Source organism: Cricetulus griseus, chromosome 5 (genome assembly GCF_003668045.3).
Source record: "Cricetulus griseus strain 17A/GY chromosome 5, alternate assembly CriGri-PICRH-1.0, whole genome shotgun sequence".
NCBI lineage: Eukaryota > Metazoa > Chordata > Mammalia > Rodentia > Cricetidae > Cricetulus > Cricetulus griseus.
Genome location: NC_048598.1, coordinates 20,668,543 through 20,691,270, shown reverse-complemented (window position 1 = coordinate 20,691,270; position 22,728 = coordinate 20,668,543). Strand labels below are relative to the sequence as shown.

Genomic DNA, 22,728 nt, shown 5'->3' with positions numbered 1-22,728 from the left:
CTGGAGTTACAGACAGTTGTGAGCCACTATGTGGATGCTGGCATTGAATCAGGGTCCTCTGAAAGAGCAGCCATCTCTCTAGCCCCAGAGATACATTGACCTTTTGAAAGCCTGATTATACCATAATCATAGTTTTAACAGTAAATTCCAAAGTATACTTATAAATACTACTTAAGAGGAAAAGTAAGGTGGAGGGAGTTGGGGGAGACTTTTCATTGAGAGGTCTCTTTCTGTGGTAAATAATAGTTTCAAAGTGATAAGAAATCAAGTTACTGGTATGGGAGTGTGCCTCAGTGATAGAATGCATGAGACCCTTTGTTTGGTCCCCAGTGCCAAAAGGAGGGAGAGAGGCAGAGAGAGAAGTTAAAACCAAAGCTATCCAGAATCAGGTCTTCCTTCTCTCCCTTTACATTGGGATTAGTTAAAAGGGACAGGATTCTAGAGAAATTTTAGGTATTAATGTTTCTCTCTCTGTCTCTGTCTGTCTGTCTGTCTGTCTGTCTGTCTGTCTCTGTCTCTGTCTCTCTCTGTCTCTCTGTCTCTCTCTCTCTCTCTCTCTCTCTCTCTCTCTCTCTGTGTGTGTGTGTGTGTGTGTGTGTGTGTGTGTGTGTGTGTGTAATTCCAATGCTTACAAAGTAGAGACAGGAGAGGTCCCGAAACAAGCTACCCAGCTAGATTAACTCTGGGTTCAGTTGACAAGACTGTTGCAGTAAGGTAGAAAGTTATTGAGCAAGGCTCCTCATGTCAACCTTAGACCTCTGCTGTGTGCCCCTCCCCTCACGAACATGCACACACCACACACAGAAAAAAGAGTTCACCAAACACACTTGTGCCCCTTTATGAGTTGCTTTTGTGCAAGTGAGATTCAGTAATTAAGGAAATGATAAAAGATCTTCTGTAACTTAGACCATCTGGGTCTGTACAGGAAAAAATTCCAGATTCTAAGGTAGATCTTGGTCAATGACTACTAAGCCCCTTCTTCAAGCACATGGTATACTCTCTCTCTTATATTAGTGTGCTCCCACTTTCACAGTCTGAATTTGATATTCACAACTTTTTAAATCTTATAATCCATTTATTTAGTGTTCGTGTGCCATGATACTTTGGTAGAATCAGGTTTTGAGGTTTCCTCCTGCCCTGTGGGTTCTGGAGGTCTTAGTGACAAGTACTTTTACCTGCTCGACCATTTTGCTAGCCCTTGTTAATCATAGTTTTAACAGTAAATTCCAAGAGTTTTTTTTGTTTTGTTTTTTTTTTTTTTTTTTTTTTTTTTGGGAGGGGGGTCTTATTTTTCCTTGCATCTAGGGCTCTGTTTGGTGTTGTGTGCAGGGATATAGTACCAGGCATCTAACCCAGAACCTTGTCTACACCAAATAGGTACTCTACCATTGAGCTGTACCTCAGCTCTAGGTGTGCTTTTATCCATTCTTGCCAATCCTAAACTTAAGCCCAACTGCATTTAAACACATACTTAATCAGCATATGTAATTCTCAGCAGATCTGCTTCCTAAGTTCAGATTTCTGTGGGTCCCCCCCCCCCCCACCTCCTAGCCCAGTTTTCCTACTATTAGGAAGTTTGGCGAGATGCTTCTGTGTTGTTCAACTTCTCTTATTACTTCAAACAAAACTTTTTCTTTCTCTCTTTTGGGTTTTCGAGGCAAGGTTTCCCTGTGGCTTTTGAGGCTGTCCTGGAACTAGCTCTTGTAGACTGACAGCCATCTTATGGGAAAATGGTAACTGAAAAAATGCACACTGGCTTATGTCATTTCCCAAATCACAGAAGCACCTACCTCCTGCTGCATAAGTGCTAACTTTCTCCCATAAGGACTTTTTATTACTATGACATTAATTTATGGGGTGGGGGGGTGCCACAATGAACATGTGGCCATGAAAAGACAACTTGGAGGAATGAGTTTCCTCCTTCCATCATGTGGGTTCCTGGATCAAACTCAGTCATCAATCAGGTAGCAAACAACTTTATCCACTGAGCTATAGTGCTAGCCAATCTTAAAGTAGAAGGATTTAAAGTTGGTCATTATGATTACTTACCACAGGTTTTCACTTGCCCCTTTCTAGCAAATGTATTTTAACTTCAGTTAGTTACCTTGGTTTTAGATATGGTCTCATTACATAGCCCACACTGGCCTCAAACTCATGAAGATTCTGTCTCAGCTTCTCAAGTGTTAGCATTACAGGCACGAATGTCTGTGCCTCCTAAGTGCTATGATTAAAGATGTGTATGGCCACCACCTGGCCCACTGTTTTTAAGATTTATTCTGTGTGTGTGTGTGTACACATTTTGTTTTGAGACAGGGTTTCTCTGTGTAGCTCTACTATCCTGGAACTCTGTAGACCAGGCTGACCTCTGCCTCCCAAGTGCTGGGATTAAAGGTGTGCATCACCATCGTCACCACCTGGCCAGAAATTTTACTCTTTAACATGATCATATCCACCCCATTTTCCCCATTTCCTCTCAACACTTTCTCTCCTATGTTCTCCTCGAACCTTCATGCTGTCATTGTCTTTTTTTTTTTTTTTTTTTTTAATAACCCATTAAATTTACTTTGCTTCCAGCAGTCACATGGTTGTGAGACCATCCACAGGAGCATGGGGAATCTACCAGTTGCCATACCCATGAAGAACCTAGCAACCATCAGTTGCCAATAGCTCCTTAGCCAGGGGTAGGGCTTCATGAGTCCCCCCTGTCTATGCTGGAGTGCTGACTGACTTGTTTGACAGGGCATGCGCAGGGAACCACAGCTGCTGTGAGTTCATGAGTGCAGTGTTATGTCATGTGCAAAAGACAACCATTTTCAACACTCTTCCCCATTCTCCAGTTCTTGCATTCTTCCTGCCCCTTCTTTTGTGATATTCCTGAGCCTTGGTAGTTGCTATAAATGTCTTATTTATGATTGAGCACTAAATAGCCATTTATTCTTAGCACTTTGGCCAGCAACAAGTCTCTGTATTAATGACTGTTCGCTGAAAAAAAGGAGCACATATCTATGATATTTAGAAGGCAGTTTGACATGTCCACTTTTCAGCAAGACAACAATAAGTTTCCTCCTACCGCCAATGAACTTGTCTAGCCATGAGCTTTTGACTAAGCTTCCTAGTTATGAATTCTCTCCTATGGAGAATGCCCTTCTAAGCAATCTCAGAAAGCAGTTGGTTTTCCCTGGACAGTCATGCCACCATTCACCCCTGAGCACTGTTGTAGTTAGTAGACAGGTTACAAAGTATTAGTGGTTTATTTGCATTTTGTTTTGTTGTTGTTCTGAGTCAGGGTCTCACTATGTACTCTTGCCTGACCTGGAGCTCACTATGTAGATCAGGCTGGCCTCAAACTCATAAGAGATCCATCTGCCTGTGCATCCCAAGTGCTGGAATTAAAGATATATGCTACCATGCCTGGCTGTTGGTATATTTTTTAAAGGAGGGAGGGTGGTTATTGTCTTTTATGTGTATGGATGTTTTGCCTGCTGTCATTACACCATGTGCCTGTGGTGTCTGAAGTACATACAGTGCCTCAAAGTCTTTCTGATCCCTGTCCTGATTATTTTTCCTTTGTATCTCTCCATTAATGTCTAGGAAGCCTGTCTAGCAGTCCAGAAGAGATGTCTGGAGCTGAAGAGGGGAGGGAAACATCCTCAGGGATTGAAGTAGAGGCCTCAGACCTGAGTTTGAGCTTGACTGGGGATGATGGTGGCCCCAACCGCACCAGCACAGAAAGTCGAGGCACAGACACAGAGAGCTCAGGTGAAGAAAAGGACTCTGATAGCATGGAGGACACTGGTCATTATTCCATCAATGATGACAACCGAGTCCATGACCACTCAGAGGAAGAGGAAGAGGAGCAGCCTCTGCACCGAGTACAGCGCAAACGGGCCAGCCGTGATCAGGACTCCTCAGATGATGAGCGAGCCCTGGAAGACTGGGTATCCTCAGAGACAACAGCTTTGCCCCGACCTCGCTGGAAAGCCCTTCCTGCTCTTCGGGAGCGGGAGCTGGGTTCAAGTGCCCGTTTTGTGTATGAGGCTTGTGGGGCAAGAGTCTTTGTACAGCGTTTCCGCCTGCAACATGGGCTTGAGGGCCATACCGGTTGTGTCAATACCTTGCACTTTAACCAGCGTGGCACCTGGCTGGCCAGTGGCAGTGATGACCTGAAGGTGGTGGTGTGGGATTGGGTGAGGCGGCAACCAGTACTGGACTTTGAGAGTGGCCACAAAAGTAATGTCTTCCAGGTAAGGCAGAGAGACACCACAGCAACTTGAGAAAATGAAGTGTGAGGGTAGACCATATTGAGTTGCTGTCAAGAACAGAAGCTAGTAGTGAGCTGTGATTGGAGTTTATGTGTCTTTGAAATAGGACTTGTAACTCATTTTATCAGCACTAAGTAACAGTGCATGGACTTGGAGCGTAACTCAGTAGTAGGGCACTTGCTAAGACTCTGAGTTCTTTTTTCCATCCTCAAGAAAAAGAAAAGAAGGGGAGCTGAGCACTTAGATTCATGGCTGATATTTAATCACATTTGATAACATTTGGCTAATAATGATTATTCTATGGAGATACTAGACCTTTCTGTATTGTCCCATTGTCCATACTGGTACTAGCCACTCCGTCCATAAGCATGTTCTTTTTCCTTCTTTCGAGCGTGGCAAATTTATGTTTGTTTGGTAAATGAAGATTTGTTCTTGCTTATTACTTGCTTTTTTCCTCTGTAAGGCACAATTGCAGTTTACCAGTGCTTAGTAATGTAGTGTTCATCCTTCCAGAGCCATCCAGAATGTACTTTTATGTCAGAAGTGACTTCCTTTCTCTTCCTTTTACCTCTGAAAGGATTTGGGATAAGCTATCTGTACAAAGAATAGGAAAGTTACATCCAGCTGCACAAGGAAAGGCTGACAAGGGGTCATCAACACATTTTTTTCTCTTAAATTTACCTCTTTAATTCTTTTGTGTGTCCCTTTTTCATTTTTGCTACTCCAGGCCAAGTTCCTTCCTAACAGTGGTGATTCCACCTTGGCTATGTGTGCCCGGGACGGGCAGGTCCGTGTAGCAGAACTGTCTGCTACACAGTGCTGCAAGAACACAAAGCGTGTGGCCCAGCACAAGGGAGCATCCCACAAGGTAAGTGACCCTTTGTTCCAAGATTTTGACTCCATATCCTCTGTGGCTCTCAGCCAGCGTTTTCCCTTGTGTTCTCTTTGTCTTCACCTGCCGTACTTCATTCGGCTGCCAAATTTGTTAACAGCTGTCCAAAAGTTCCTAAAAAACAGTGTTTCTGGTGGATACCGTTTTTTCCATGCCAAAAAAAGGATGATACTCTTACAAAAACCTAAGGAAATTAGGAGACCAGAAGGCTCAAGAATATGAAAAATACCCACTTCTTTGATTTTTTTTCCCCCCTCACTTTGATTTTTAAGTCTAGTTCCCACCTACTAGGTAACTAATTTTTAGAGTTAAGATACAGAGATAGAAAAAGAAAGAAGTTTCTATACTATTTGTCTGCACGCCTAAATGTAATGGACTTTATTTTAGAATGGAGTCTTTTTTTTTTAATAATTTATTTAACTTTATTTTATTTGCATTGGTGTAAAGGTATCAGATCCACTGGAACTGGAGTTACAGACAGTTGTGAGCTGCCATGTGGGTGCTGGGAATTGAACCTTGGTCCTCTGGAAGAGTAGCCAGTGCTCTTAACCACAGAGCCATCCCTCCAGCCTGAAGGAAGTCTTTTTTGTTTTTTGAGACAGGGTTTCTCTGTAGAGAGGCTGTTCTGGAACTCATTGTGTCAACCAGGCTGGCCTCCAACTCAAACCTGCCTGTCTCCCTAGGTAATGCTGGGACTAAAGGTTCATGCCACCATACCTGGCTTAGAATGAACTTTTTTTGTGTGTGTGTGATTTACTGTGTATTCAGTGTTCTGCCAGCATGTATGCCTGCATGCCAGAAGAGGGCACCAAATCTCATTACATATGGTTGTGAACCACCATGTGGTTGCTGGGAATTGAACTCAGGACCTCGTAAAAGCAGCCGGTGCTCTTAACATCTGAGTCATTTCTCTAGGCCCCTTCTTCCCTTCTTAGGATTTTATAACAAACAAACAAAAAAAGGTGCACATTTCATTTGCTAAGATTTTTTTTTTTTGGACATAGTTTCACTATGTAGACCAGGTTGTCCTTGAACTCACAAATATCTTCCTGCCTCAGCCTCCCAAGTTGGGATTAAAGGTGTATACCTATCATGCCTGGCCTGCTAAGACATTTTAATTACTTCCCTTCTTAAAGGTAAGTGAGTGAACTAGATATTCCCTCTAATATTTAGAAACTACATCCTTTCCCTTTCTTTCCTACAGTTGGCCCTAGAACCAGACTCCCCTTGTACGTTCCTGTCAGCTGGTGAAGATGCTGTTGTCTTCACCATTGACCTGAGACAAGACCGGCCAGCTTCGTAAGTTTAACCTTTTTTTTTTTTTTTTTTTTAAGATTTGTTTTAGTTTTAACCAGGTGGTGGTGGGGCATGCCTTTAATCCCAGGAGGCAGAGGCAGGTGGATCTCTGAGTTGGAGGAGAGTCAGGGCACACAGATGCTTTCTATTTTTATATTTGATCTTAGCCAAAAGGCCTTGAAGTGATGATCTAGTTTTAATTTTATGTATGTGTGTATCTGTGTGGGGGTATGAACACATGAGTATAGATGTTCAGAGGCCTGTAGAAAGATCCCCGGAAGCTAGCGTTGCAGGTGGTTATGGGCCACCCAATGAGGATGCTGGGAGCCAAACTCTGGTCCTCTGCCAAAGCAGTATGTACTCTTAACCTCTGAGCCATCTCTTAGCCCATAGTCATGTTTTCTTTGCTGAACTCTATTCCTTGGCCTTGAAAATGCTCTACATGTCATGGTAAACTCTCAGGTTCCCTAAAATATGGTAGCCTTGAGCGTGTGTATGATAAGAGATAGCTTTAGGTTTTGCAGAGGTCCTTACTTCCCGTGTGAATGAAATGCCTAACTCTCTCTTGCAGAGAAAGCTCGCTCTTTACAGGTAGGCTTTAGTGATTTGGTGATCTTCTGTTCTCCATTCGCCTAAGTATCCACATTCAGTTTACCAGAAGAGGCACATTACTCTACACTCTAGCTTAAGAGATTGTCTTGTAAATGTCCAGTTAAATTACATAAGGAAAATAAAGGGTAAGTCTTGAAAATAAGATTTATGCTATGTACTGAGAGGTTGTAGGTTAAGATATCTTAATAATACCAGCCCAGCACAAGGCAGAGCGTGCCCAGAGGCAGCAGGCTAGGGAGGCCTGAGAGTGAGCTCCCATGTCTCTGCCGCACCTTAAGAACTCTCCACTTGGGCTGGAGGGATGGCTCAGAGGTTAAGAGCACCAACTGCTCTTCCAGAGGTCCTGAGTTCAATTCCCAGCAACCACATGGTGGCTCACAACCATCTGTAATGAGATCTGGTGCTCTCTTCTGGTGTGCAGATATACATGGAAGCAGAATGTTGTATACATAATAAATAAAAAAGAACTCCCCACAAGTCATCCTGAGCCTCCCCTGACCACGCCCCGACAGGCGTGGTTAAGCACACCTATAGCCAGCTCTTAGGAAGCATGGTTACGGTGTCTCCCTACAATGCTACAATAGAGTTTTGTTATATTATACATAATCTGTACATGGAAGTCCCCTTTCCCTCTCTCCTCCTACCCTTATGTGGATTCCAGGGCTTGTCCTCAGGTCACCAGGCTTGTACATCAAGTGCCTTTACTCACTGAGCCATCACTGGTGGAGAAACAGATGTCTTTTGTAAATCCAGGCAGATCAAGTCAAATCTCAATCCAGTTATTACTAGTTCATAGCTTCAGGATCCTTGGTTGTATCTCTTTTTTCTAGAAGTCCTATAGTACATAAATACATATATACATACATTGTCTGCATTTTTGTTGGTTTTACAATAATTTTTTTAAACTCAAATAATCAAAACACATAGACAAAATAGAGATGCTTCTTATGTATCTTTTCCCATTTTTCTAGCTATTGATAATCATTGTTAGTATTTTTGAATATGGTTACATGTATGTGTGTGCATGTATATGTGACTTTTTCCTCATAGTGACTGCTTTTCAGTGATCTCTATACTTTTTAAAGATAATGTCTCATATAGCCCAGGCTGGCCTAGGACTCATAGTTTAGTCAAGGATGACTTTGAATTCCTGATGATCCTACCTTTGCACTCCATCAGGCCTGGCATCTGTATTCTTTTAATAGAAAGCTGTATAGATTTTAGAATCAAAATCTCACTGTCCAGAACAGTTCTAGGCTAGAGCGACTTTGACCATGCAGAGAGAATGCTAAATATTTCTTTACGAAAAAAATTTGTTGTGGTGGCTGTCTTTTTCTTGTTTCCATTTCCATTATTCTAAAATGAATAAAAGCTTAAAATAAAAAACAAAATCTAAGTTAGGTTTCTCTAAGTTAGGTTTTTTGAGACAGGGTTTCTCTGTGGCTTTGGAGGCTGTCCTGGAACCGGCCTGCCTCTGCCTCCTGAGTGCTGGGATTAAAGGTGTGTGCCACCAACACCTGGCAGTTTCTCTCTTTTTTTTTAAATGATACATTTATTTTATTTTATGCACATTGGTGTTTTGCCTGCATGTTTGTGTGACAGTGTCAGATCCCCTGAAACTGGAGTTAGAGACATTTGTGAGCTGCCAGGTGGTTGCTGGGAATTGAACTCAGGTTCCCTAGAAGAGCAGCCAGTTCTCTTTGCCATTTGGGCAGTCTCTCCAGCGCAGGTTCCTCTTAGTAGTAGTTTCTTGATGTCTTAACTATAAGTTTAGTAATCTGCATGATACCATGTTTAATAAATTGACAATAGATCTGGGAAAAGTTCTGTAGAACTATTCTTAATGTGGGGTGAATTATGGCTGGTTAGCTAAATTCTTGTAAATAAGGGGTTCTCTTAGGGTCCCACGACATTACCATCATCTGAAATATCATACTTCTGTGTTTATAACCAGAGTAACTTTGAAGTGCATTTTCAGTTTTATACATAGCTATTTTCACAAATCCAGTCTCTCCTAGTTTGTTGTTTAATTTACAATTGCATTTATGTGTGTGCACATGCATAGTACTCATGCACAGCTCAGACATCAGTTTGAGGGAGGTGGTTCTCTCCTTCCACCATGTGGGTCCTGAGGATCGAACTCAGGTTGTCAGGCTTGGCGCAAGTGCCCTTACCCACTGAGCCATCTTGCTGGGACCCAGTTTTTAATTATCTTTGTTTATTTATTTATGTATACACACATTTGTGTCAAGCTGTGCATGTGAAAATCAGAGGACAGTCAGAGGGCATGTCCTCTTGTGGGACCTGAGTCTGGAACTCCCTATCCAGCCACTTGCCAGCTTCCCATCTTGTCAGGTGCTCTCAATGAGCTTGGAGCTCACCAGTCTGGCAAGACTCACTGGCCGGCAAGCTTTGGGACCACTCTTTGTCTGCCTCCCCAGCACTGACATTAGAGGCTCACATCTTCACGTCCAGCCTTTTCTGTGTGTGGGAGCTCTAGCTCTAACTCAGTACAGCAAACACTTCACTGGCTGGTCCTTCTCTCTAATCCCAAAGCTAGGTTTTCAGTCACTTTTTCCCCATAAAACTTGGGAGATAGACTTTATTCTCTAGAACTTTTTAGCTCCCTGTTGCTATGATTCTTGCAGCACACACTGAATCTCCAGGTGTTTGTTATCACATTAACCAAGGTACAATACACTCAGTCACATGCTCTTGCCTTACCTTCATTTTTCTAAATTGATTATTTATGGGTATGGGTATTTTTGCCTGCATGTCTGTCTGTTCACCATGTAAGTGCAGTGCCTGGAGAGGTCAGAAAGGACATTGCTCCCCTAGAACTGGGATTACAGACAGTGGTAGGCCACCATGTGGATAATCAAACTCAGGTCCTCTGGAAGAGCAGACAGTGCTCTTAACCACTGAACCATCTCTTTAGTCCCAGCTTGTATTTTTTTCCAGCTTATATTTTTTATTATCTCATATATTATACAAAATGATGGCTTCATTTTCACGTGTTCAAGTACATATAATATGGTTTGATCAGAGTTACCTCTAGATGACTTCAGGATGACTTCAGTCCTGATCTTGCCTCTGTCTGTTGAGGGCTGGGGTTTCCAGGCATGTGGTGCTGAGGGTGGAAGTCATGGCTGTGCCCTGGCTGAGAAATCACGAGTTTTCTGCCTCTGCCTTCTGAGTGCCATGGTGGCAGTCCTTTTCTTTCTTAAGTGCTGGGATTACAGATCTGAGCTACCTATCATGCTGAGCTCCATCTAGTCTTTTGGACAGTATAACTGTATACTTTTTCTCCTCTTTGAAGGAAACTGGTGGTGACAAAAGAGAAGGAGAAGAAAGTGGGGCTGTATACAATCTATGTGAATCCTGCCAATACCCACCAGTTTGCAGTAGGTGGGCGAGACCAGTTTGTAAGGTGAGTTTGTCAGTCCTTTGTATCTTTGAGGGTTTGAGACTTAGGGTATATTGTATATTGCTATATACTCCCCAGTGCTAAGTTAGCAAATTGTAGGAATTCATTAACTACCATGTTGAACCTTTTAGAAATGCTTAAGCCCCTTCTGAGACATTTTGTTCCCTATCACAACAATCTGAGGAACTTCATGTTACAGGGATTATTACTTTTTAAACTGAATATATTTTATTTGTATGGTTGTTTGCTTGCTTGTATAACTGGAATTCAGAGGAGAATGTTAAATCTTCTGGAGTTAGAGGTGGTTGCTGGCACCATATTGGTACTGAGAATTGATCCTGATCCTCTTAACCTCTATGCCATATTTTCAGTCCTGGGATTATCACATTTTAAAGAATGATAAATTTGGGGGCTGGAGAGATGGCTCAGAGGTTAAGAGCACTGACTGCTCTTCCAGAGGTCCTGAGTTCAATTCCCAGCAACCACATGGTGGCTCACAACCATCTGTAATGAGATCTGGTGCCCTCTTCTGGTGTACAGATATACATGGAAGCAGAATGGTGTATACATAAGTAAATAAAATCTTTAAAAAAAATGATAAATTTGTCCCACATAGTGGTTTTAAGACATAAATCCGTATGTGTTTTCCACTATTTTTCTATAAGTGAACATTGTACTAGCAATCTTTTCAAATAATTTTTATATTTAATTTTAGTATTATCTGTGTAAGTATGATGTATATATGAGGTGTGTTTGCCATAGGGCATGTTTAACATGCGTGTGGAAGTCGTAAGACAACTTTGTGGATTCATTGTGTTGTGTCCTTTACACAAATCAAACAATCAAGCTCAGGTTGTGAGGCTTGCATCATGGAGCAGCAAGTGTGTCTAGCCAGTTAATCATCTGGACAACTCTACACTACCAGTGTTGAGCACTGGTTAGATTTAGAAAAATTTGGCTTGAGAACACTCTGTAACTGAGGATTTTTGTTTCTGTTGTCCTGGACTACTTTTCTTTATCTGTAGTAATATCTTTGTTACTGTGAACATCTGTTTTTAACACTGGCTATTCAGTCACATCCTAAGGGAAAACAGACATCATTCTTTCAATCCCCATTGTACCAGTTGTTTTCCTTCCGACCCTTATTCCCTAGCTAGCCAGCTGCTGTATTTTAACTACATTTCTTTGGGATTGTCAGTTTGAAAAGGGAGGGACAGCATAATTAGAAAAATGGTGTTTTGTTTTTCTGTTCTGCTGGTAGTTGAAAGGGGACATCTTTTCAAATGAAAACACATTTTAAAAATTATTTTGAAATTACTTGTATTAGAATTATGAGGTAAGCTTTCAGAAAATAGAGATTTACTTTGTTCAAGAGTTCTGGATAATTTGGTACTCTCTTTAAAATTTGTCTCTTAAATGTATAGTCAGTTAAATGTATAGCATTATTTTATGTATTTATTTTGTGTGTACATCATGGTGTGCCTGGTGCCCACAGAGGTTAGAAGAGGGCTTTGGATTCCCTAGAAGTAAGTTATGGGTGGTTGTGAGCCACAATGGGGTTCTGGGAATTGAACCTGTGTCCTCTGCAAGAGGTGCTCTTAGCTGCTGGCCCATATCTCCAGCCCCCTATTTTTAATATAAGATGCTGTTGATCAAGAAGGTATGTTGTCATGGGTTGAACTGAAACATCACTGAACTTCTAGTTGAAATTTTTTTTTCTCTTGGAGAATTAGATTGCTTTAAAAGTTATGGAAAATTTAAACACTAGGACCAAAGTGTTTTAAAGAGGAAAGGATGAGTTGGCAGTATTGACTTACTCCAAAAATCTTAATAGAGTTTCAGTACCCTATTCCACAGCTTATAATTTCCCAGGACTAAAATGGGGCTGAGGATTGTTTTAGCATTTCAGCAAAGAGAGGAATAAAATACTCATCTTTTATTGGCGTCAGTGTTTTCAGTACCTTTGTGCACCGGTTTCTACACAGTAGGTTGTTTACTTGTCAGTAGTACATACAGGTTTTGAGCCACACTGATTCTACATGAGTAGAGAATCCTTTCAGCACCCTGGTCTGCTCTGATATTTTCTGGTACAAATTTGAAAACATTTGTAACATACTGTGTATAATGACACCATAGCTTTTTACAACTGCAATTTTCTTTCAAGAAAGAAACAAGGAGTACAGAAAGATGGCCTAGTCAACCTCAAGACTTCACATAATTGTTGCTGAATTTTAGTTTAGGGTTGTGAAAAAGCATTTAAAGGAAGGTTTAAAGAAACATACTTTTTGACCTAAAGCCAAAACAAACAAAAACAATGGAGTGGTGGTGCACGTCTTTAATACCAGCACTTGGGAGGCAGAGGCAGGTGGATCTCTGTGAGTTCCAGGACAGCCAGGATTGCTACATAGAGAAACCGCCCCCCCCCAAAAAAAAAAGAAAAAAAAGACAACTAGAATATTGGGTGCTGATGAATTTGCCACAGAGCATCCCACAGACCTTGAATATTTAGCACTTTTTACTAATTTTGGTGTGTGTGTTTGTTTGAGACAGAGTTTCACTGTAGCTCTGGCTGGAGTGATCTACCTGCCTTTGCCTCCTGAGTATTGGGATTAAAGATATGTGTAATCATGCCTGACTATTTACTGAATTTTTTAATGGGTTAGGGACATTTGAGCTCTGTTAACTTACCTTTTTTTTTTTTTTTAAGAGTTGTTGATTTAAACTTAGTTAAGAGAGGAAAAAAATGATAGTTGATAAATTTACTTAGGAGTAATATAGCCATTTTGCTGTATTGGTGCTTGTGGCTTCATTTAGTAAACATTTCTGGGGTATTTGCTTTATACCAAATGTTTAGATATATTACCAAGGATACATGGATTCATTTATTAGCATCTACTGTGTAAGAAAATATGTAAGGTACGTGGAGCTTATATCCAGTATTATTTGAGTAAGTAGGTAATAACTAAAATATACTGGAAACTAACTCACTTTGTTGTGGTTTTTATTTGCATACAGAAAGAATGAAAGACATTTGGGCAAATTTAGGTAAAAAGAACAATATAGGTAGAGATATGGTAATACTAAGTTGTGACAGTGTATGTTGCAGGATACATGGAAAAGGCTTTCCTCTTTTTTTTTTTTTTTTTTTTTTTTTTTTTTTTTTTTTTTTTTTTTTTTTTGGAGACAGTGTCTTACATAGCTCAGGCTAGCCTTGTATTCTGTGTAGCTGTGGCTGGCCTTAAACTCTTAACTCCTGCTAGGATAGCGAGTGTGGGCTGCTACTGTATCTAGCGTGACCACAGGTGGTTCTTGTGGTCTTTGGTTTGTTTGGGAGTAATGTACAGGATCTTGAGAAAGTCATAGTTAGGTTTGGGTATAATGTTTAGGGTCTTGAGGAGGCTGTAGGTAGCTATTTATTCTAAGAAGTTTGAGTTTTCCAGAAAAGTGTTCAGAAATTACTGAGGAAATTTAAATAGAGAACTTACATAAAGTTTGGCATTCTGAATAAAATTCTAACGGCAACATGAGCAGAAAAATCAGAAGGAATATCAACAGTAATGTAAGCAAAATATGATGGAGGTAAGTGGGAAAAGCAGATATAACCAAAACAGTCTACCCAGGAGAAGAACTGACAAGAAGTAAATCATTTGTACAAGAGAAAAGACCTGGGGAGGAGTGGGAGAAGAATATGATTTTAAAAAAACACATCAAATTCATTTATGAAATTAAGAAAGATTTAATAAAAATAAGTTTTAAATGGGGAGGGGGGGAAGAATGAGCTCCAGAGAGAGCACAACCAAGTAAGAGACTTGGTCATTTGTGTTAAGGACAGTGTCATTAACAGATTGAGGGGGAGTGATAGGTTTAGAAAGTTTTGGAAGGAAAATGAGTTTCCTTTTGACCACCTATTATAACATCTGCTGTTAAGTAGATGTTGGTAGATGTTACGTCTGGAACTCAGAGTAAGAGACACAGGTTTAAAACATATTTCCAGATATAGGGAGCTAGTGGTAGTCAAAGTGTGGCAATAGAATTTCCTCATCAAAAGAAAATGCAGTCATTTCCCCTAATCTATAAGGGATGTATTCTCTGGTGTTAGCTTTGAACTTGTCAATAGTAAGAAACCCTAAAGGTGCTGAGTTTTGTTTTGTTATTAAAACTAGTGAATTGGTTTTCTTCTGGACTTTTTCATTCAACATTTTGAGTAGTTGACTACAGGTGACTTAAAGATGGTGGTTTGGGGATAGTTTTTGTGGCCCATGAGAAGGAGAACTAGCTAAATAGAAGTTCAAGGAAGGAGGGATAAAGAAATGGTTCCGCAAGTGTGAACACTTGCTGTTCTTTCAGAGGATCTGCACCCACATGGCAGCTCACAACCATCGGTAACTCCAGTTCTCTGGGGTCTGGCAACTGTTCTATTCCTTGCAGCACTGCACTCATACATGGGATGTATATACATACACACAGTCAAAACCCTCATACACATAAATAAAAATAGATCTTAAAAAAAACTTCAGAGGGGGGCTGGAGAGATGGCTCAGGGGTTAAGAGCACTGACTGTTCTTCCAGAGTTTCTGAGTTCAATTCCCAGCAACTACATGGTGGCTCACAACCATCTGTGATGTGATCTGGTGCCCTCTTCTGGCACGCACTGTATACATGATAAATAAATATATATTTTTTTTTTTTTAAAGAAACTTCAAAGGACTTAAGACCTCCTCAGCCCATAGAGTAATAAATGCTTTGGGATAAGCCACATAGATAGAAAAAGTATGGTATTAACTGCTTCAGTGAAAATAAGCCATAAGTGGGGCTTGAGAGATGGGTAGTTCAGTTCATAAAATGTGAGATGGGATGGTCCTTACTTGCAGTCCCAGTACTGGAGAGGCAGAGATAGGAGGGGTTGTAAAGGATTTGGACACTCAAGGTTGTCCTTTGGCTTTCACATACATGAAACTTACCACCACTAAAATAAACAGTAAGTGACATAAAACTTGAGTTTAGCCACTCCAATGGATATAACGGAGTATTACTGCTTTATGAGAAATACCTGGATAAGGCAAAGTTTGGAGATGGATTAGAGAGGGGAACAGCTTTCCTGAAGAGAACAAAGCAAAAGCTTCATTAGGAAAGAGCCTGTGTCTTACAACTCTGCAAGGGATCACTTTGTAAATTTTGCATCTTTCATTAAAGGATTTATGACCAGAGGAAAATTGATGAGAATGAGAACAATGGAGTGCTGAAGAAATTCTGTCCTCATCACTTGGTAAGATTCATGAAGGACCAGGGGCTCCTGGCTTCCATGACTTCATCCTATGCTGCCTCCAAACTTTTTGGCATAATGTGAAGAGTTTGGAGTTTGAAGTCAGACAGATTTTAACCCTGATTTTCTCACAAGTTTCGTGATCTCGGGCAGCCCGTTGACCTATTCTAGCCCTGGTGCTCTCAACAACAAAGTGGAGGCCTAATGAGATAATGCATCTGAAATGGCTAGCACACAGAAGAGAGCCAGGAGAGGGCCTCACTAAGACTCTGCTTCTTGAGGTGGACATGTTTCCTCAGTTATATAACTCACTCTCACCCCTCCTTCTACCTCTTTCTATTTATCTCTTGTCTTTTTGTCTCTGGGAAAAGATAGAGAAAAGTTTCTAGAAAAACCTGTTCCTGAAGTTGATATAACAAATGGGGTGGGGGTGGGGGCATCAGTCAGTATCTGCTCCTTATTGCAGGTGAACAGTGAGTCCAAAGCAAACATCACCTGTCTTGTGTACAGCCACGACGGCACAGGTACGTGAGCAGGGCCAGCTCCTAGGCTGGCATGCCTCCTCTGTCTAGGGAGCTGCTGAGCCAGTGAGGCATGTGCCCTCCAGTGTTCAACACTGTTCTGTAGCTCCAAGTGCAACAGCTGGGAATAGTTACTGACGGTAAGCATGCAGTGGGAGGATGTAGCAGATGACCTGTGGACAGGCTTCAGATGACATTTCACAGGCTTGTCTTGAAACTAAACCACTAGCCTAAGCAAGTTCTACCGCCTTTGATTACTTAGTAAGTTAGAGGGTGTGATCTCCTGAGTGTTCTACTACCCCTGGGCTGGTAATGTGTTCATTGTAGATCCTATGTAATCTTATTTGCCTGCTGTTCCAAACAAGTAAGATGGGTGCTTTATGTGGGTGCTAAGAGGATTCACTACCAGCAAGAAGCCCCATCCTAGACAACCCCCATACCCCCAAATCTCCTGGTCTCTGCATTTTTCAGCCTTTGCCTTCACTGTTGTGTTCTTGTTCTTGGCAGAGCTCCTGGCCAGTTACAATGATGAAGACATTTACCTTTTCAACTCTTCTCACAGTGATGGGGCCCAGTATATTAAGAGATACAAAGGTCATAGAAATAATGCTACAGGTGAGTCTGCTTGTCTCTGTTTCTGTGACTCAAGTCACGTTGAAAACCTACATTATCTTATTCCCATTTTGTAGGTGGGAACTACCTAAGAAGCAGGCTGCCTGTGTCAACTTGAGCATTATGAGATTATTACTAGTCAGGCTGAGATTTTCTTTTCTCCAATATGATACAGGGAGGGCTCATTAGCGTCTTCACTGCAGTGATGTTGCCTCCAGTTGGGTTAAGCATGAAGATAGACTTGACTTTCTGTGATTTCAGATACTGTAGAGTAGGCACAGATTTCCTTTTAGAAAATTAGGTAAAACCGTAGTGCGTAATCACATATAATGTGTGTAAGAGGGAGAGAAGGGAATGATTCCTTTGAATAAAGCGTAGTAGGGGGAATAATGGTGGTATCTAGCCCAAGTTTCCAGTGAAGTTTGGCTTTTTAGTTCTATGTCAGTGGTTCCCAAACATTGGAGCTCACTGGGCTCACCTCAGTCTTTTAATAAGAGAGCATTTGCTGATGCCTTTCTCCCCACACACATTCGATGTCTTGGAGCATTGGGCTTTTAAGTGTCCTGACAGGTCTAATCTAGAGAATGTAGAGAATTAACTGCACTTGGTTGGTGCCATTCCTCTCAGCCGTGTGTCGTCATTTGATTTGGAGGCAGTAGTAACTTTTACTTTTCCTCTTGACTGGTAAGAAGGAAAGAGGGGCAGAGTTCTGTGTTTGGATTTCATTATATGGGCAAGCAAAAGGAAAAGTATTGTCAGTATTGTGGCTGGTATGTGGAACTGGTTCTAATAGTTGGACTCCTGTCTTTCACAAATTCTCAAGATTTGAGCCCTTTTCCTGAATTCTGGCAGTGATGCTTCTTACAGGTGACTGTGCCATCTACCTTTGTCAGTCTCAGACCAACTAGGTACCAATAAGATATATACCAAGAATAATCCTAGGGCCCAGGAATGGGCAGAGTTGAAATGAATCATGTTGGAACAGATCATTATAAAGTATAACTGAAGCAGACGGTAGCCCAGGAAAAGTAGACTCCTGATAAAGCTCTTCGGGAGAATGTAGTCTCAGGGACTGGGGTGGCTCTTATAATTATCTATCATATACACAATCTCTTGTAGAAATGAAAAGAACTATTTGGCATTCAGCTGACTCAGTTTGTGAGGTAAATAAATATAGGCCAGGTGCCAACACTTATGTGGTTTCTTCTCTCATCATTTCAGTAAAAGGCGTCAATTTCTATGGCCCCAAGAGTGAGTTTGTGGTGAGCGGTAGTGACTGTGGGCACATCTTCCTCTGGGAGAAGTCATCTTGCCAAATCATTCAGTTCATGGAGGGGGACAAAGGAGGTGTGGTGAGTATGGGGTGCTGGACTGGCTGACCCCTAGTTTCTTAAGTCAGTAAGGTGGGTCTTACATGGGCCACTGATTTAAAATGTGTTCCATACAGCTAAATTGAAGGTGTTATGCCTTAAGGAGTGCTGAGGTTTTGATGGAATACTTCCTAATATTCCTTTCTTCTGCCCTTTCAAGGTATAGTTTATTGAAAAGAAGAAACTTCTTAGGCATGGGCTTTTTCAAAAAAAAAAAGAAAAGAAAACACTGTTTCAGGACAAACCTTCCTGTACAGCATCAAAACAAGATACCTCCTGCCTTGGCTCTAAGTAAGCCAAGCAGGACCTTGGCTGATTCCTGGATCAGCAGAGAAAAGTTAGACGCACATTTATTTTTTTATTTACTTTAGAAGAAACATTTTTTGAATATTAGGGGAAATAAGTATGGTTTGTAAGTTATGTAACATGGCATTCAATATTGAATTTGTTTGATGTACTATTTAGGTGCCGTATTTAGGGATAAAGTGCCATGTCTAATGTCAAATGGATACAGATACACATAATGTACCTGTATATATATGTAGAAAGGAAAGCAAATGTAATAAAATACATATTTTTCTTGAAAAGAACAGGTGAACAGCTTGTTTAGATAATATGCTCATATCATTGTGTGCCTGTCCTTAGAGTTTTGCAAGCATCCTCTGTGCTAATGGCTCAAGAAAGAATCATGAAAATCAAGTTAGTGAAGAATGGTCAGTGCTCATGATGTATTTATTTAGCTTACCATATTTTTTTTTCCTTTTTTAAGATCCAGCATTAGGAAAGAGTTAAATAGTTTTTTATAACAAGGTTTTTGAGCCACTGAAGAAAGGAAAGAGACAGTTTGAAAGATTACCCAAAATGCTTTGGCTACCTACATCTTGTAAGGCATGATTAGAACTGCTCTGGCTCTCATCCTTTTCATTTTCCCGAGCTGCGGGGAACTCAGAGGCCAGCTGTGACTTAATAATGCTCACTAGAGAGGGGCTTCTTGCCGTTTTCTGGTCTGCTTATCAGGGTATTTTGAATCTTATTCTGGTTTCCTCTAAAACTTGGACGTAGGGCACATAAAGCTTCTGTACCCTGAATGTAAGAGGAGAGGAGTCTATAAGTTCAAGATGTGTCTTCCTCTTCTCTACTATTTCCTTTCCTTTGTCACCTGTAGTTTACAAGTACAAACATTGGAATCTTATAGACAAGTATACAGTAGGCACACAGTGAGTCAAAAAGGGCCAGTGAGTCCTTTCTTGATCATAAACTATTGTCTTGCACTCTGTCCCAGAAAGATGTAGGCATGAATGTCCTCTCCCAGCCCTTGTTGGTTCTCCAGAAGCATTCTGCTGGCCAATTTGCTTTCAGCTCAGCCAGTACCAGGATTTTTGATTAATCCAGTGCTCAAGAGGAAGAGTATCTTCTTAGGATGGGTGGGCCCCAGCCAGAGTTGTTGTGATTCTAAGAGATGTAGTGGCTGTCTCTCCCCCACACACCCCCAACAGTTTCTTTACTTCTTCTTACCTTTACGTGAGTCAAATGATCCATGTTGTTCTTACCTGGTTCCCTCTGTGATAGTTTTGGTTTTTGTTACAACCTTTCAGCAATAGAGGTCACCAGGTTCCAGCCTCAGTATAGACGATGAAGCATTCTGTGTTATAAAGTAGAATGTTAGCATCAGAAGGATCTTAGACGTAATTGCCCACCTGGCCCAGGCCCAGGTCTCCTAGTTTTTGTTTTGGGATCCTTTCTTTGTTCCCATTCAACTTCCCAGGACCAAGAGTGGGAGATGATGTCAAGGAACAAGTCCTTAGTCTCCCAAGAGCACTTTAGGCCCGCCATGCGTACAAGCACAAGCATGTACACACAGTCTTCTAAGGCCAGAGTTCTTTTCTCTGCTCCAGCATTATTGACAGGTAGGTCCTGGCATTCAGACAGGTCTGGTGAGGTCCCCTGGCCCAGAAGCTCTCTGTTAGCTCCAACTCTGGTATTGTATATAATTTATTCTGTTGTCCTTTTGTCGTTGGCTCTGTCCTTAGGCCTAAGTCCCAAGGAATTGTCCCTTTAAGTTTTTTTTTTTTTTTTTTGTTCACTTGTTGTAAGCTCAAGAGTACACTTTAGCAAGATTTCATGAGGAGAAAGATAAGTGAGGTCAGGTTTGCACTGTAAGTCATCAGCTGCTGTTGATAACATTTTTGTATTCCAGTTTGTTCTCTAGTGCTTCCTCAGACTCCACAGTACACAGCCTAAAAGAAACTGCAGTGAGCTGATGTGTGAAATCAAAGCAGAAGAGAATTGGGCTTTCTGTGTTATTCTTAGGCTCAGATTTAGATTTGGCCTTCTGAGCCTATTTTATTTGTAAACTCAAAGTTAAAGAAAATGAATTCATCTTTATTCTCTGTGCCTGCCTTTCCTTTCCCTCAGCTGTGGTCTGAGTGTGCAGGCACAGCAGCCAAGGTTGGTCCAGAGGGAGAACTAGGAGAGGCTTTTGCCAGGCCAGGGTTTATTTTCTTGGACTATAGAGCAGAAGCAAGGCGGGGTGGTTTTCCTATCTGTTCCTCATCTGACTAAAAGTCTAAAAATGCTTTAGCAGCTAGATCTGAGACTGGCTCTTCCGGTGGGGGGATGGGAACTGCCCTGCCCTGCCCTGCCCTGCCTTGCCTTGCCCCGTTAAGGGAGCTCCTTGTTTTCTAGTCAGACAGCAGAGGGCATGGGTGCTTTTAGACAAAAGGAAACTCTCTGAGACCAAATGTCTGCTGTCGCTCCACTGGATTTTCTCCTGTTGGGTGAATGAGGGAAACTGATTCGGTGGAGAAACTGCATGGCTATATCGGGCTTCCCTGCAGCCAAGTTTACTATGCCCTTAGGGCAGATAGCAGGATGTTGCCCTCTGTGACAGGGTGCTCTTAAATACACACAAACCTCTGTTACCTTCTCAGCCTCGAACACATCCTCCAGTTAGTAAACAGCACCAAGTGGATATAATTGTTCTCCATTTTCTCTGAAGTGCAGGGGCAGCTGCTGCTTTTCAAATTTTTTTTAATTGTTGTCAATTGATGAAAATCACTGAGAGATGTTTTTTCCAGTCTTGGGCAAGTTGGAGCTTTAGATTCTGTGCCTCATTGTCTTGTGAAGCTGCAATATGCATGGCCTATCTATCATTCACCCGCTCCTGGGGCTATGTCTAGGGATGCAGCCTCTCCTTATCTACATATTGGAAATGATAGAAAGGCTGACTTTTGTATCCAGTTTGTATCTCCTCTACTGCCAGAGCTATTTGGTCTAGGCTTGGTGGTCCTGCTTCATTCAGCCCAGGTCAAGGGCAAGTTTTTGGCTCAAGGCCACCAGAGTAAACTCTATTCCCAAGTACTCCTAAGCCTCTGCTTTCTTTCCTCCTAAACCAGGTGAACTGTCTTGAACCCCATCCTCACCTACCTGTTTTGGCAACCAGTGGGCTGGACCATGATGTGAAGATCTGGGCACCCACAGCTGAAGCTTCCACTGAGCTGACAGGGTTAAAGGATGTAAGTGACTGGCTGACGGCATTCCCTTATAGAAGCAAATGGGTGTGAGGGTGCCATTCTTCACTGCCATAAGAAGGACTAGCACAGTTCATGAAAAGCACTGCTCTAACACCTCCTCTACTTTCCCTTTATGGGGACAGTCCTGAGCCAGAGAGCAGCATGTTAAAAGTGTCTACCTTTCTCAGTGACCAACAAGGGACATCTAACTAGCTCTACATAAGCTGAATGGTATCTGAAGGAATGTTTTATTGGGATGAAAGACGAAGTCTGCTTTTTCCCACAGAGTCGGGGATTGTAGCCAGGGCCTTGCACATGCCCTACCATGAACTACAATCTAGCTAGCCCTTGGTTTTCAGAGACAAGCTTCTAATATGTAGCTCAGGCTGGCCTTGAAATTGTGATCCTCCTATCCGTATCTTCCAGTGCTGGGTTATAGTCCTATGCAAACACCAGTCTTGTTGGTCAAGCCCAGGGTTTCTATTCATTAGTATCCCTTCTTGTAACTGGGTTCCAGGTGATTAAGAAGAACAAGCGAGAACGGGATGAAGACAGCTTGCATCACACGGACCTGTTTGATAGCCACATGCTTTGGTTCCTTATGCATCACCTGAGACAGAGACGCCATCATCGGGTAAGTTTCAGTTGGAAGTGAGTTCCCAAGGACCACATGCCTTTAAAGAAGTGGTTTCACACCACTTCCTTACTACTTAAAGAGGAATGGAGTGGCGTTGGTTGGGTATCTCATCCACTGGCCTTTATCCCTAGTAGAGCAACCGGTAGAAAGGAGGTCGTGTGTGGTTGTGTTCTCTCTGTCACCATATATCCCTCCAAAGGGTGGGTTATCTTTACAGTTGCAGTAGCAGGAGGGAGTGGGGGGGAGTAGAGAAGAAATAATTGCTCTGGCTGACCTGTATTAACTTTCATGCTAAAAGAGGTTGAGAGCAGGGGTCAGCAAACA

At 41.8% G+C, this 22,728-nt stretch overlaps 1 protein-coding gene across 5 annotated transcripts in view; it reads left to right on the top strand.

Annotated features, from left to right (window-relative positions):
• Dcaf8 (DDB1 and CUL4 associated factor 8) overlaps positions 1-22,728 on the top strand; it is a 41,021-nt gene that overhangs the window by 16,091 nt on the left and 2,202 nt on the right. For all 5 annotated transcript variants that reach the window (XM_027418955.2, XM_027418959.2, XM_027418957.1 and 2 more), the window contains 10 exons: positions 3,592-4,244; positions 4,990-5,130; positions 6,359-6,453; positions 10,382-10,492; positions 15,683-15,755; positions 16,219-16,276; positions 16,781-16,888; positions 18,107-18,237; positions 21,651-21,770; positions 22,285-22,401. In XM_027418955.2, the coding sequence (XP_027274756.1) occupies positions 3,592-4,244; positions 4,990-5,130; positions 6,359-6,453; positions 10,382-10,492; positions 15,683-15,755; positions 16,219-16,276; positions 16,781-16,888; positions 18,107-18,237; positions 21,651-21,770; positions 22,285-22,401 (1,607 nt within the window). The remainder of the gene's footprint in view (positions 1-3,591; positions 4,245-4,989; positions 5,131-6,358; positions 6,454-10,381; positions 10,493-15,682; positions 15,756-16,218; positions 16,277-16,780; positions 16,889-18,106; positions 18,238-21,650; positions 21,771-22,284; positions 22,402-22,728) is intronic.